This window comes from Asterias amurensis, chromosome 19 (genome assembly GCF_032118995.1).
Source record: "Asterias amurensis chromosome 19, ASM3211899v1".
In the NCBI taxonomy this organism is placed as follows: Eukaryota; Metazoa; Echinodermata; class Asteroidea; order Forcipulatida; family Asteriidae; genus Asterias; species Asterias amurensis.
In genome coordinates this window covers 393,585-410,072 of record NC_092666.1, presented here as the reverse complement: position 1 = coordinate 410,072, position 16,488 = coordinate 393,585, and the positions used below count along the sequence as shown (strand labels likewise).

Here is a 16,488-nt window from a genome sequence, read left to right as displayed (position 1 = left end):
AAGAACTCTTCAATTGCTTCCTGGACAACTCCCTTTCTCTTCCTTTAAAGACACTTGACACCTTTTGATAACTATCCAAGACCAATCTTTAAACTTGGTGTCTCAACATTTGCACAAAATAACAAAAACCTGTGAAGATTTGAGCTCAATTAGTCATCGAAGTTGCGAGGTAATAATAGAAGAAAAAACACCCTTGTCTTACGAAGTTGCAGAACTATCCGGTTTATTCGCGCCCTATGCGGATATCCGGTTAAGAAAAAAAAGGCATTCGCGGTTACGGATAGGAAAACCTATTTGCCATTAACCGGATATTCGAATAATTCGCCCAGGCCTAGATCACATCGCAATTTGCGATGCAATTTGGATGATTCGCTATAAAGTTTTTATAAAGTGGATTGCAATTTTGCTGTCCAATTTGCATTACATACTTTGCAGCATTTATGCTTGACACCAAAATGTTTACAATTTTTTTTAAACCTTTCAAGTTAATATATTTTTCCGCAAGAAATCCAACATGTCCAATGCTAAATTAGTAAGAAATCACTGCCGACGATGATAGAGTTTCTTCCGTGATTTCCACTACGCGGTTTCGTTTCAGGCGATTTTGGATGATTTCAGGCGATTTTGGATGATTTACGGGTAAAGTCACCTTGTTTGCTCGGGGACCATTTGCCTAAACTAATTCCATAAATTCGCTTGACTTTCGGAAATTAGACCATGACAAATAAAAACTCTTTGACAGGAATACAAAAGCAGAGATTTTATTATGCTGCATTTCTCTAGTGGTTGAGTGGCTCAATTTTATAGAGCTGCTTATAATAAATAGGCGTACATTTTGCTATAAATAATTGCAGAAATTTAGCAGAATACCTGGATTCACAACTTGTATGAGGCATGGTATTTGCTGTGTAAAGCTGCTTTCTGTGTTTAAAAAGCTATATGTAGTTTGGTCCTGGGTCAATGGCTTTTAAAGGAAAGAATCGCAGCACTTACATAATCAAGGAGTTGTGCTAACGCTAAGCGTATTTATGCTTAGAGGGGAACCTTTAAAAAATTGCAATATTGAAAAGAATACCTGGATAATTCTCAACTTGTACATGAGCCATGGTATTGTGTCTGGTTACCTTAGGCATAATTTGCTGTGTTACTGCTTTTTGTGTTTTAGAAGCTTTATGTAGTTTGGTCCTAGGCCAATGGCTTTAAAGGAAAGAATTGCAGTGCTTACATAATCAGGGAATTGTGCTTACGCTAAGCGTATTTAACAGCTTAGAGGGGAATGTGTTCTTGTGCTTAACAATTCGCAACAAATAATTTGCTACAGTTGACTAATTGTGTTCAACTCCTGCGAAACTTTCACTGCGAAAACAGTGACTTCAAATTTGATTTGCATTCGCAGGATAACCCGAACCATGCTTTACTTGTGCAAAAAGAGGCTGGGGCGACTAGTGTGCTTTATAGTAAAGTCGCGACTACTAACTATTATTCGAGTCGCGACTACTGTTTTTTCTTTAATAAATGTGCCCACACACTGACTACAAAAAATTGTCCCGACTACCTGTTTGGTGAACCAGCTGTGTTGCTTACTACTATTCACAACATAATTAATATTGCGCTTGCGGCACATTGCGGCACAAACCTTGAGAATCCGTAATTTACCTCGACATCGTAGTTGGGTTTGAGGTGCGACTAGTCGAGTAGATAATTTCACTAGTCACCTAGGCCTATCATTATGGGAACTTGCAAGCTTAATGAAAAATCTTGTGCGAATAGGCCCAATGTCATGCTCTGCTCTGGAAGCAAAGATTCAGTGCTTAGCAGAAGCAGTGAATTCTGCGCTTACGTCAAGCGGAAAAAAGACTGCTTAGCAGGGATTTCTTTTGTTTGTGTGCTTCCAAGCGCGCACATTATATTACGCGCATGCACAGTAGGCGGAAAATGGTGATCGTAAGCGCAGAGTTTGGTGGTTATCAGAACCATGAAATTTTGCCCTGTAGGTTTGGTAAGGCCAACACTTAAAAAGTAAAAAAAATCGTAACTACATGTACATGAGGGCAAATCTTGTGAGACTGGTCCAATTTGACTCTGCTTCACTGCGTAAGCAAAGAAATGAGACACTTCAGAAGCGTGGATGCGCTTACATAAAGCATATTTCACAGATTGGCAGCTGGGATACTTTTGCTTGTGCGCGGGTAAACTCATCGTAATTTTTGCTTCGAACTTGCACAGATATTTCAGAGCTTGCCAGAAAGCGGAGAATGGTGGTTAAAATTGTATGGGCAGTGTTTGGTTGAAACAGAGCCATAAAACTGGGCCGTGTTCTATCGGGGGCCTATATGAGGGGAAGTAGCTTGACATTGTATGCCAGTACACGACGTACACTATACAAATGCATGTACAGAGTCAGATACACACATTGTGCAGGAATTGTGCAAATTTAAATGGCTCATAAGAGCGCCCCCTATCGGCACGAGTAGGAAAGGAATATCAGACAAAATTATGTGTTTTTAAACACGTATAACATATCAAATGGAAGCTTAATAAAGCGAAAGCTTAATTCCTATCGTAAAACATATTAAAACTCTGTATCAATTAACCACTTGACCCCCATTTGCATATTTAATTAGGAAATCTTTGCAGCATCATATCTCAAGAACTTTAAGGCCGATTTTTTTGTCTGTGGACAAACACACAACGGCTCTTCAAATGTCCACATTTTAAATGGTCAAAATCTTGGCGTCATGGGTACAACGTAGTACTTTTGGATGTACGTAGTCACTTAACTGGGTGCAGTCGATTTCATGGGGCTGTACACTTTCTTTATGTGTGTTGCAATACCGTGTGGACCTGTTTGAGTTGAGGACTTACTTGAGGGGAGTCTATGACGCTGTCCTGATGTTGGCATCTTTTTTATGTGTTTTCTAACTGCGTTCTGGGTCCATTACTTTGTACATACTCCATTGGATTTGTACACAACCAATAGGCCTACATTGGATTCTTCTTCTTCCTTTAAAATTGGATTCTTCTTCTTCCTTGAAAATCCTACGATGGTTCAGGATTTTCGTTAAAACGAATGCACGTTCTAATGTTTTTTGTTGTTGTAAAAGGCATTGGATTGGGGTAAGTTACATACCATCGTGTACCTTATGAAATTTGTTAGTACGAAAAACACAATTTTAAAACTGTGACGTCATCACGTGATAATTTATGGTAATTAGAAGCTTTAATGAGTTTTTCATTGCAGCACTATATCTCAAGAAGTGAACGGCCGAATTCAAAGTTTTTTTCAGTAATAGACTCCTTAGGCATGATAGATTTGCATTGGGTAACCGTGACCCCGATTTGACCTCTACTTTCGGGTCAACCGGAAGTGGGACCATATCTCAAGAGTTACACAACCGATTTAAATTTTTTCTTCAGTTATGAACCTCTTAGGCATTAAATTTTGTTGGGGAAAAACCGTGACCCCATTTTGACCTCTTCTTACGGGTCAACCGGAAGTGGGACCTTATTTCAAGAACTACACAACCGATTTTCAATTTTGGGTTATTAACTCCTTTGACATTGGACATTCGCATTGGCTAGCCGTGACCCCATGTTGACCTTTACTTCCGGGTCAACCGGAAGTGGGACCATATCTACATGTACTACACAACCGATTTTCAATTTTTTTTTTCAGTTACAGACTCCTTGGTCTTTTTAGCACTTATTCAAAGCAAAAGAACACGGAACAGATTTGTGTTTGTTCACAAACACCTAATGTCTAATTATTTTTATTATTATTATTATTCTTTGTTTCTCCCTTAATCCCATACATACCATAGCGTTTGTACACGTTTTTTGTAGCAGCTTAATCTCCTAAACCATAATACGAAAGAGTGAGATTATTGTACCGAATTGAAGCTTAGAACATAAGCTTAATTCCTATCATAAAAAAGTTAATTTTTTTAATTAATAAGCCTGAATTAAGCATGAATACTTAATGAGCAAACCTTGTTAACACCATAACTCAAAAAGTACACCGCCGATCTTGAAAATTGTTTCAGCTATCTAGTCAGGTCCTGTTAATGTGATTTCTGACATAAAATTCTGGACAAGGTCACCATAATGCATGTATTGCACGTTTTGTGTCTGTGCACAAACACAATGGCTCTTCAAATATAAGCTTTTAACTGGTCAAAAACATAATAACTCAACATAATTTGTCTGTTAGTTTCCTAAATATCATATTATGTGTTGAAAAATATACTGATTCTAATAAGATTTGTTTCAGTCCATAAAAGCAATCAAGGTACATGTACGTCTAAAATTAATTAATAAATTAAAATCTTGCTTGACGTCATGGGTACAACGTAGTACTTCATAAACTAGGTGCAGTCACTTTTATTACAATGTTAAATCTTCTCTGTGGTTATTGCGATACATTGTGTACATGTATGGACTGAGGACTTTATTGAGGAGATTCTAAGACGATGTCATGTTTTTTTCATTGTTTAAAAAAAAATGATTTAATTCGCAATTAACTAACCACGTGACCCTCATTAGCATATTAAATTAGAAAATCATTGCAGCACCATATCTCAAGAACTTCACGGCCGATTTTTCAACTGTTTGTTGTTAAAGACTCCTTGGGGGTTGGAGATTAATTTGAACAAACTGTGACCTCAAGTTGACCCCTACTTCCTGATCAACTGGAAGTGGGACCATATCTCAAGTACTATACAACAGATTATCAATTTTTGTTCAGTTATAGACTCCTTGAGCATTCAAGATTAGTTTGAAACAACTTGACCCCATGTGGACCTTTATTTCCGGGTCAACCGGAAGTGAGCCCATATCTCAAAAAGTACAAAGCCAATGTTCAAACTTCAGTTATAGACTCTTAGGCAATAAATATTAGCTTTGGAAAACTGTGACCCCATGTTGATCTCTACTTCTGGGTCAACTGGAAGCGTATTTTTTTTTCCTAGGACGAACGTGGGCAATTTACATAAATGGGCGTAGTTAAGTATACATTTTCCTATGCACATGCGTACTTTGACGTAATAATAGTTGTGGAAAATTAATACACTCACGCATATTAAACATGTACACATACACGATACACGTACACATGTTACATGTACAATGTACATGTATATTTAATACCATGTACCATGTAAAACTGCGTATTTTGTACAACTCACCTTTTGTCCATAAAATGCGTCGCGCTTGCTTTCATTGCCAAGTCTTGATTGCCCGATAAAATATGTTTGGATATATGGTTGGGAGGGGGAGGGAGGGCAATTATAAAAATAGACTGACGGACATAATGAACGGTTGTGGTCCCTAATGTTTTTTGATGAAATTTAATAGTACACTGCATTACAAACATCACTTATGCATCTGGAGCACACAAACTTGTGCAACAAAAATAATGTTTTTATTTTCCAGAGGTTTGTTATCTTATGCATGTTGAGATACATCAAGTGAAAATACTGGTCTTTGACAATAATTACAAAATCAAGTGAAAATACTGGTGTTCGACAATAATTACCAAATGTGCCCAGTTTAAAAATAGACCATGGATGGTATATCTCCATGGTTAGACCATGGAGGAAAAAATAGGAGGTAGACTGGTTCATCACAACCCGTACACCATTGTGTGAAGTGATAGTAGAAGATAGGCAGGTTGTGTGGTCCCCATTTATTTACCACAACTATTTTCATTCCACATACCACCACCAGTGGCCCAAAGTCCCTTGCGGTCATCACTAAAGTCGTGCATGCGCGAGAGTGTTTTTCGGGCAAAAACACGCCCATTTGATGTTAATTGCCCACGTTCGTCCTAGAAAAAAAAAAATACGCCAACCGGAAGTGGGACTATATATTAAGATCTACACAACCGATTTTTTTACTTGTTCAGTTATAGACTCCTTGGCATTGCAGATTAGTCTTTGGTAGCTGTGGGCCCATGTTGACCTTTACTTACGGGTCAACCGGGAAGTGTGACCTTATATCAGGAGCTACACAACTTTTTTGAAACCTTTTTTTCAGTTACAGATTCCTTGGGCAATGAAGCACAAAATCCAAGCGAAACAACACGGAACAGCTTCATGTTTGTAATAATGTCTAGTTTGTTTGTGTTTTTGTTTTTGTTTTTTTGTCACTTGTTTGTTTGTTTGTTTGTGTGCTTGGTTGTCTGTAAATAGTCAGGTGTCTTAGCCAAATTACCGTTACACGGCGGACAAAAGCACCATTTCGGCACAGGGCTTCCTGAGGGTCTATCAATTAATATTAGCTGAGGTGCCCTCCGTAATTTTTAATTTTTTTAATGTAAATCAGAAAATTTTAGAATGGCTGCCAAATATGAAAAAATTTCATTTTTCTTGAGTCCTGGGAGTCATTAAAAGCTCAGGGTGGTTGCCATATGTGACTTAAAAGTAGTTGGACATATTAATAGTACCAAACGTGATTTTGTTTTTGAAAATGTAATTTCTTAGATATTCAACTTTCTATCACTGGGATATCTCTCACATTTTCGAGAAGGCACAACATTTTTTTGAAGTTGCTTCAGCAGCAAGTGTCTCGTCATGAAAGCATCTATCACTCATAAAAACAACAGGTTTTCTAGGAGCCCAAACGCTCCACCTGAATCTTTCACAATCTTGTTCTTCTACTCATGAGCTTGATCATAGGGATCACAGAGAATTAATTGTTAGTGGTCTTGGAAAGGACAAAGTAAAAAACTTCTCAAACTCATCATTGATAGAGCAAGGAGTTCATCTCTGATGCAGACAGCAGGCAACCTCCGTGAGTAGATCACATGGTCCAAGGCAAAAAACAGCAGTTGAGTTCCTGCAAGACAATCAACTGACAGAAATCAAGAAATTGCTTGCCAAATCTCCATCCAAATCCTGTGAGCTTGACCCAGTTCCCACTTTCTTATTAAGGATTGCTGTGATGTTCTAGTTCCTTTAATTACTCATATTGTCAACAAATTTCTCAATACCGGTGTTTTCCCCACTTGCCTTAAAACCTCTTACATTCGCCCTCTCTTTAAGAAAAGTAGCTTAGATAAGGAAGTTTTCAGCATTTACAGATCCATTTCCAATCTGAGTTTTCTAGGTAAAAGTATTGAACGAATAGTGTCATCTAGATTACAGGTATTTATGCGGGTCAATAATCTCACTGATTCATTTCAATCTGCCTACAGACCAAATCACAGCACCGAAACTGCCTTAATACGAGTTCACAAAGACATTCTTTCTGGTCTTGATCAACAAAAAATTACAGCTCTCATTTTCCTTGATTTGAGCGCAGCTTTTGACACCGTAGACCACTCTATCCTTTGCTCTTGTCTGCCTCAGAATCTGTCCAACTTGATTTCTTTGTTCCTCAGGGTTCTGTTCTCAGCCCGCAGTTGTTCTCTAATATACACATTCCCTCTTCAAGAAATCATTCAGCGTCACAACCTTCAATATCACACTTACGCTGATGACACACAAATATGTGTCTTTTAATCCCTCACAACAACATACCCAGTCCTGCATCAATCGCATTGAGGCTTGTGTTCGTGAAATTCGTCACTGAATGAACGTCAACTTCCTGAAAATTAATGACAGTAAGACCGAGTTCATGTTGATTGGTTCTCCACAGCAACTTTCAAAGATCTCTATTCCCTTTATTACATGTACTGTTGGGGATTCTCACATCAAACCAGTCAGCCAAGTTTGCAATCTGGGTGTCATCTTTGATTCATCGATGACGTTCAAGAACCACATTTCTAACACAGTTCGTTCTGCTTCATTTCACATCCGCAACATAGGAAGGATCCGAAAACATCTTGATTGTGCTTCCACAGAAAAGATTGTCCACTCCTTTGTTACATCTCGCCTTGATATGGGAAATTCTCTTTTGTTTGGGCTTCCAGTTTTTCAGCTATCCCGCCTTCAACGCATACAAAACACTGCTGCTTGTGTGGTCACCTTAACAACAAAATACTCTCCATTCACTTACTCAAAACACACCTCATGTCAATAGATCCATTCTTTTGTATTTAATCTGTACTTTGTTATTTTTGTTAGAATTTTCTCTGTAATAGCGCCCTGAATACTTTTGCGGATTTGGCGCTCTATAAGACCTCGTTGTTATTATTATTATTATTATTATTACAACCCACTCTCTTGTTATAGATTAAATGTGTCTATTGTGCAACTTTCATTGCATTTTACAATGAACACATTTTACTAAAATGAATCAATATCAAGTTATAGAGAAAATAAAACATATTTTTACCCCTTGCTCTGAAAGAATGACTAATTTTACACTTTTGAAAGATTCATGATTGCAATGTTTGCTTTAACCTCACAGATTTAACAGTTCTGTAAGTACACTCATCTTTTCGGATCAGTTCCTCCAGATATCAACCAGCCTTTCAACACAATTCATCTATGGTCTTGGAGAACACAGAGGTCGTTTTAGATTGTCATCCGATTGGAAAACATATTCAATGTGGGCCAGGGACCAACCTCCAAAGGTGAGCCATATAAATTGCATAGAGAACCATTTAATTTAAATTGTAAATACTTGCATGTCTCTGAATGGTGCTGGGCATGTTTTGACTTTATGTTCAGTAACTCAATTATAATCAAACTTGAAACCTCAAATATGTTGAGATCGTTTGTGTGTTTACGTGTGACTTTTGAAAGGATGTTTTGCTCAGCGTTTAAAGCCAATATACACTTTCGGTAAACAGTATTGTCCAAGTCGTTTCTAAATTAGGACAGCATTGTTTTGGATACTGAAAGTCGTTGCTCTAGATCATATTTCACATTTTAATCTATTTTTTTGCGGCTGTGGTCTTCCATCTTCAATGTTTCATGATTAAATTTTCTGGAACGCCATTTTTGGCAAGGTGAGATCCCCGCCGGATCTCAGACTATGGAGACTGTACACTTTCCTTGACCCCTCACTTTTTTAGTACGTTCAGAAAGATTTCTCTACATCTCGTGTAAGAGTAGAGCATAACTAGACATTGAGTTTTTGTCAACTACAAAAACCAGGTGTTCGGCTTCCGGGAGTACAAGCATGGTGAAAAAGTAACAATTGTATGTGTTGTAGTTGCTTTGGAAGTGTCGTAGCCGAGCGGTTAAGAGCACCGAATTCAAACTCTGGTGTTTCTGATCAGCAGAGTGTGGGTTCGAATCCCCAGCAGTGACACTTGTGTCCTTAAGCAAGACACATAACCATTGCTTCGTCCTTTGGATGGGACGTAAAGCCGTTGGTCCCATGTGTTGTGTAAACGCGTAAAAGAACCCAGTGCACTTATCGAAAAGAGAAGGGGTCGCCCCGGTGTTCCTGGCTGGATTGGCAGCATCTTGCGCCACAGCACCTTGTAAACCATTACATGGTGCTTAAAAGAACATGTTGCCTTGGATCGGTCGAGTTGGTCTTTGAAAAGCGTTTGCAACCGTTTGTTATAAAATTCATATGGTTAGAAAGACGTTGTAAAAGTAGGATACAATGATTCACACAAACATGCCTTGAAATTGCACGGTTTTCCTTTTACCTCGTCGACTGGTACGGTCGGCCATTTATGGCCATAAATGGCCGACCATGTTAGTTCTCAAAGTAAAAGGAAAACCACGCCATTTCGAGGCAAATTTGTGTGGATTATTGTTTTCTACTTTTAAAACATCTTTCCAATCAATGCATTTTATAACAAACGGTTACAAACGCTTTTTATAGACCAACTGGTCCAATCCCAGGCAGCGTGTTCCTTTAAGGATTAGGTCTTGTATCTCAAAATTCGCCCCACTCCTTGCAGTAATAATACCTGGCGCTGTGTATCCTTTGGCAAAAGGCGCGTTATAAATACGGTTATTATTGTTATTTTATTATTATGTTCTCAAGATATGGCCAAATTTACAACAATTTTCAACAAAAACAACAAGATGACGTCATTATGACGTCACTACAATCTCAAGCAGGTATTGTACTTGACTAACAATGCACCAAGTTTCACCTCGGTCAAGCTTTCGGTTTGGCAGACGCACAACTTTGAAAAGTGCACCTTTAAAGCATACCTAGTGACACTTGATGACTTCATCAATCTAAGCGTCCACAGATATGTTGCTAATTAAGAAGGAAACTATGTATACCATAATGAAACATTTATCATAAACTCTGACACAGACATCTACTAAAAGTATATTTTTTAGATGTTTTAAAGGCAGTGGCACTATTGGTAATTACTCAAAACAATTATTAGCATAAAACCTTTCTTGGTACAAGTAATGGGGAGAGGTTGATGATATAAAACAAGTGCGTAAAGCCCTTTCATATGATGTATAGATTGTCAAAATAGCTTGTGTGGTTGAGGAAACACTAACTTATGAAAGATTGATGACTGTAGAAGAGACTAACCAAAAAGGTATGTTGAAAATGCCTTGAACGAAGACTATTGTACACAAAGCTTTTTCGCGCTCTTGGGATGATCACTGAAGCGTGACTCTGCTGCACTGCTCTGTGTAGGCCTACGTGTAAAATGTTTATGCACATACCATGGGGGATTTACGTAGTTCTTTATACACATGAATTTTGAAATTTTCAACCTCTCTTTTGAACCAGAAGAAAAGGTCAAAATGGGGTCATGTCTGTGAGACGCTGAGGGAGTTTTGAATGACAATTCCGATGATGTATTGATTGTAAGAATCCCTCATGTAGATCAAAAGTAATGATTTTTTGAAATAATAAACTTTGAATGTTCATAACTCAAAAACGGATGACGTCACCACAGTGGCGTAACCAGAGGGGGGGGCGGTACCACCCCCCCCCCCCCCCGCTCAGAACCCTTGCCCCACCATATGAAATCAGAGAAAAGTATATTCTTATAGGCCTAATATATAAATCGTTTAAGGCTGCATAAAATGCTGCCTTAAAAAGGAAAACTTTTATTCATATCAGTATGTGGACTATTACATGAAAAATGCATGGAAACGCGCGCGCGCGATCGTATTGGCGGTAAATGTTTGTTGTGGTTTTGCGGTTACAGAGAGTGCAGAAAGTGACAAAGTTCTGTTAAATACTTGATGGTCTGAACGCAGACCATTAGCTCTGTTAACACAACTTAGTCAGATCATGGAGGTAGAAATTTCTACCTCCATGGTCAGATGCACTACAGAGAAATTTACTACAGCAAAATGGCCAGCGAAAAAGGTTGCTTAGACCATTTCTTCTCCTTTGAAGCAAGCGGTGCAATTGAGAGGTAGGCCTATTTTAAATATCGTTTCATAACTAAAATGTGATTATTAAACACCCACAATTTCAATCCTGTATTTTTTTTCTACTAGGCCTGGGCGAATTATTTGAATATCCGGTTAATGGCGAATAGGTTTTCCTATCCGTAACCGCGAATGCCTTTTTTTTCTTAACCGGATATCCGCATAGGGCGCGAATAGCTATTTATAAACTGGATAGTTTTGTAATTACAACCGAGTAACCGGATATTCTTTAATATCTGAATATCCGCGGACGTCGGGCGACAACTGATATGAATGATTTGTCTGAATCCTTATGAAACTTCTATTAAGACAGCATCGAACAGCATAAATTAAGTATTAAACTATGCTCACCTCCGTGAAGAGTTAAAACAATGACATTTCTGACGTAATTTGTTCAAAGATTACAAAAGTTTTCCTTCACGTAGAGTCAATCACGATCAAAAGAAAAAGCAAATCGCCATCTTTAAATTAGATCTGGTCATTTTTATGAATGAACCGAGTGACACTGTCTAAAACTAATATCAATCCGCCCATAAGATCTCATTCACAAACGAACAGCGCCCTCTAGCGGCAAGAAAAAAAAAATCATTTTTTTTTAATTTTTAATTTTTTTTTAATAGCACCCTCTAGCGGCGAAAAAACTATTCGAATATCCGGTTAATTTCGGATAGTTGGCCAGCGGTATCCGAATAACAAAATTTCACTATTCGCCCAGCACTACTTTCTACCCATATGCATCTTATAACAAACGGTTACAAACACTTTTCAAAGACCAACTCGTCCGATCCAAGGCAATGTGTTCCTTTAATGAAACAGTTTGGTCATGGCATTCAGACAAGACCTTCATATTTTTTTTTTTTTTTTGCTGTACACTACATGTGCATTCAACAGTGACGCACGGGCCCTTCTGCGCTCCCCAAAAGTCATCTATACTATTAAAAGCGTAACCCGCGCCATCTTGGATTGGAAATTAGAAGGTCCAGTGGCATGGCATCCTTGTGGAAATCAACACGGTTAAGTGTGTGGAATTCAATACGTTTGTGTGGTTTCAGACGTCGGGTTGCAACTCTACAAAACCCTGACCCAAACTCCCACTTACAAGTCATCTGATTGGAGAAAGTTTGGGCAGCGACCGTGTGTCAACCACTGGTCGATGTTGTTATCAGACTTCCTAGAAATCCTTCTGACAGGTGACTCATTTGTTGAAAAGATTAAATTGAGAATATTTATAAAAAAAGCATTCACTTCCAAACGGCATGAGAATTATCATGATGGACAAGGATGAGATCAAACGGAAGCTTTATAATTTGGAAACATTGGGTAGGGCCGGCTATAGGTTGGAAGGTGTCTAAGGAACTTTAAAATTTTAAATAACATTTTGGGGTTGGGGGGGGGGGGCCTTACACAAAGAGCCAACCGCTCCTTACATTCTGGTCAGTGTATTGTGAGTGGTGTGTTGTCTGGTTTTGAGACAGGCCACCTGTTGCTTGGTGAAGGAGGTCGCCGTGGGACCACTTTAGGTTGAAAGTGGGTGGCGACCTCGGACTTACAAAAATCTCCATACAGAAATTGCACTATTGATGCAAAACGTATCTTGTTGTTTTTAATCTATGGACACTATCTTTTGCCAGTAAACTCAAATGAGTACATGAATACTGTTTTAGAATACGGTCTGTTCATGGAGGTATAGTGTTGTAGTTTCAAAGTTTAACCCATCACAGAAGTTTGTGAAACTTATACACGTACGTCAAAGGCTGTTTTGAAGCTGTAAAAAAGAACTTTGCATTTGGTCAAAGTTGTTAAGCAAAACGACATTAAGTTTCCTTTTGAATAAGTTCATTCACAAAATTGGTTAGAGCAGTGTACGGCCCGTCGGGTTGGTTACTGGAGATAATATTAACAAAAGATACCTCATGCGGCTGAATGGGGTACATTTTTAGGAGTTTGTCTATTGACCCAAACTGGACGTAACAAACCCTAAAAATAACTTGACATGCTTTCTGAAAGTGAAATAAGTTAATAAGTGAAATAAGGATGAATTTATCGTTTTATAGGGTTCCAGAGATATGGGATGTATGGAGGTTTGTTCCTAGAGCAGGGTGAACATGAACGCGGTCAGAAATTGTGTCGTTTGTCGTTAAAATTTCGCGAGATGCAATAAGCCCAAAGTGACAATAAACAAAACACTTTTTTGACGTTCACGTTTAGTGCTCCCGTAACGTGCAGCCTATTGACCAGAAAGTTTACAAGACCAATTCAGATGAGAATAAACTAAAAAGAGGCCTACACTCTTACCGCCCCCCCCCCCCCCGAAAAAAAACCCAAAACAGTAGATAAATTAGATTTATGGCACACAGCATGTTCCGAAAACTCGCTTTACTTAGTGCTGTAGCAACGCTATGTATCGTGGGACGTGAAAATGTCATTTTTTGACGATGTTTTTTAAAAAGGAAATGCAAGCATTATGAATGTATTGAATGTGTGGGGAAAGTTTTGGTAGTGTAGTACAAAAGAAATTTTAGTTATTGTTGGCTAACGGTCAGTTTCACCTATCAACGCTGATTTGAAAAACGTGTAGCGTTAAGGAGGCCCACAATATTAGACCCCTATAAGGCTCACGGGGGAGCCTTATAGTTTCTAGAAGTTTGCATAAGGTACGTCGTCTAACCCAAAACGAGGTGGGCGCAGCCACTGCAAGTAGTGGCGGACGTGCGAAATAGCTCCATTTTGGGTTAGAATTATGACGCCATGCATAAATATTGAGAGAGGCGTATAACACCCTATGACCCACATTACATTTCGAAATATTTGTGTAAAAATAGTCATTATTAAGCCTATTACCGTAAAAATTTCACTAGTTGTTTGCCAACTTCTAACCTGATAACCTTGCTGACCATGGCCGATTCACCTGATAAGAGTAAAATCAAGAGGTAGCAAAAAACGAGGGAAACGGGACCCGTCTCCGACCAAATCTCCCAAGGAGCCTATTGGGGTGCAAAATGGCTGCCAGTCTGGTCATGGTTCATTGGCCATTGTGAACACCAAGCTGGACAAAATTCTCGCTACTCTGGAAACCATGGGAGCTATATAGACTGTCCACCCTTGAAATCAACCTCCAGGATACGGATCATCGTGTTAGTACAAACATCAAGGACATTAACGACCTAAAAACATCTCTGGAAATGCTTGAGAAGCAACATATGAATCTCCTAGCAGCCACAAACAGCAGGTTCGACGGTCACCATAGTGATACGCACAAGCTTAGTAACCAGCTAGATGATCTTCAAAACCGGAACAGGAGAAATAACATCGTCATCCATGGTGTCCCAGAAGGCTCTGAGAAAGATCAAAAGTCCTGTGAGGAGTTTGTGGCGGGCTTTCTAGCTTTCCACATGAAGCTGGAGGGAGGTGAAGATGTTGAAATTGAACGGGCCCACCACACTCCGGGAAACCAACCACCTCGCCCCGGGTCCGGTGGTCAGACTCACCCACGTCTCATTCACGTCAAGCTACTCAGATATACGGACAGAAAGTTCATTCTCAAAAACGTCGCCCGAACCCTGAAGAACAATCCCTACAGAGGAGCTAACATTTACATCACCGATGACGTCACCTCAAGGATCCGGGCAGGCAGAAAATGTCTCAGAGAGGATCATCTCAAATCCATTCGTGATGACTCAAGGGTCCAGTTTGCCTACATCCCCATGTCCGTTCCAGCGGTAATCTCATACAAACTTAAAAGCGGTCCATTCAAGACCTTTCGGCTTGGGGAAGCAACCCCAATCTCCTAGCTTGTTATCTACATATTGCTACTAGCGTCAGCTGAGTGTTTTTTTCTTCTGAGTGTTATCATAAGATTTCTTTAAATTTAGTTGTATATTTCACAAATCAATCTTATTGGAATGTACTTGTGTTATTTTCTTGTAAATCAAGTTACCCCATGTTGCTTTATATTGTGGTGCCATTTTGTTCCCTTTGCATTCATCAGTATGTACACAGTGCATCTTCTTATTCTTAGCTTGATAATTACCCCATTGTACTTAATCAGTCTGCTTGTCCATCATCACCAATTTGAATTCCTTTCACACAATGAGTGATAACGATAGCACTAGTGACGACAGTAGCTCTGAACCATTGAATGACACTACTCTTCCTTTCAATGATTGTGTTTTTAACCCGACAGTTCTAAATTCAACGGATCTTAGTCAGCTTTGATTTAATTCTTGTGGTGCTCAATACCTTTCAGAAAGACAACTCAGAGACAAATCAAATGAATTAGAAAATGACTCATTTTCAATCTTCCACGCCAATATCAGAAGTGTAAACAAAAATTTTGAAGATCTCACTCTTACTCTAAACGAAATACAACATAAGTTCCACATTATCGGTCTTACTGGCTCAAAAGCACCCCGCATTCTATGTTATCCATTCCTGGATATAATTGTGAGTACAAAAATAGACCTATGCAAAATGGTGGTGGTTTCATGTTATATGTAAAAGACTCATTGCAATACACCATTCGGCCCGACATTATGAGTGCTTCAGGATGTTTTGAACATGTTGAATCCATTGTTTTTAGAAATCGGTTCAAATACAAAGAAAAATATCATCACAGGTTTAATTGACAGACCTCCTGGTCATGCTGTTTCTAACTTTTCCAAAGAAATGGATGAAATTCTTAACAAATTAACGACTGCTTGTTGAACAAAGAATTGACTAGAGTAGGATTCGAACCAACAACCTCCGGATTAACGTGCCGACGCTCTACCAACTGAGCTATCTAGCCCTATATTGGCGGTGTCCCTATTTTGTCAATATCTTTGTTCGGGGGTGCCAGTCAGAAGCCATACAACCGTTAACTGCCGTGTAGCCAGGGATCACACCCAAATTACGATACAACCTGGGAAGCGGCAGCCAGGGGATCACCTTAAGGGGATGCAACTTTTTGTTTCAGATATCAATATAAACCACAAGGGAAACTGACTGGGTAAATTTTGAAATGCTTTTTGGGGTTGAACAAAGAAAATTAACGACTGAAAACAAATTGTGCTACATTTTAGGGGATCTCAATATAAACTTACTTAAAAGTGATTCCCATAACCCAACTTGCGAGTTTTTGGACACCTTATATTCACACTCCTTTCGCCCAACTGTAGACAAACCAACAAGAATTACGTGTAATACAGCTACTCTTATTGACAACATTTTCACCAACAGCATAGACTCT

At 38.9% G+C, this 16,488-nt stretch overlaps 1 protein-coding gene and 1 pseudogene across 2 annotated transcripts in view; both read left to right on the top strand.

The window, feature by feature from the left end:
• The window catches only part of LOC139951715 (lysosomal alpha-glucosidase-like), a 232,474-nt gene that overhangs the window by 13,790 nt on the left and 202,196 nt on the right, over nt 1-16,488 (top strand). For both annotated transcript variants that reach the window (XM_071950765.1, XM_071950763.1), the window contains exon 4: nt 8,350-8,515. In XM_071950765.1, coding sequence (XP_071806866.1) covers nt 8,350-8,515 — 166 coding nt within the window. The remainder of the gene's footprint in view (nt 1-8,349; nt 8,516-16,488) is intronic.
• On the top strand, nt 14,157-15,052 carry LOC139951718 (uncharacterized; annotated as a pseudogene).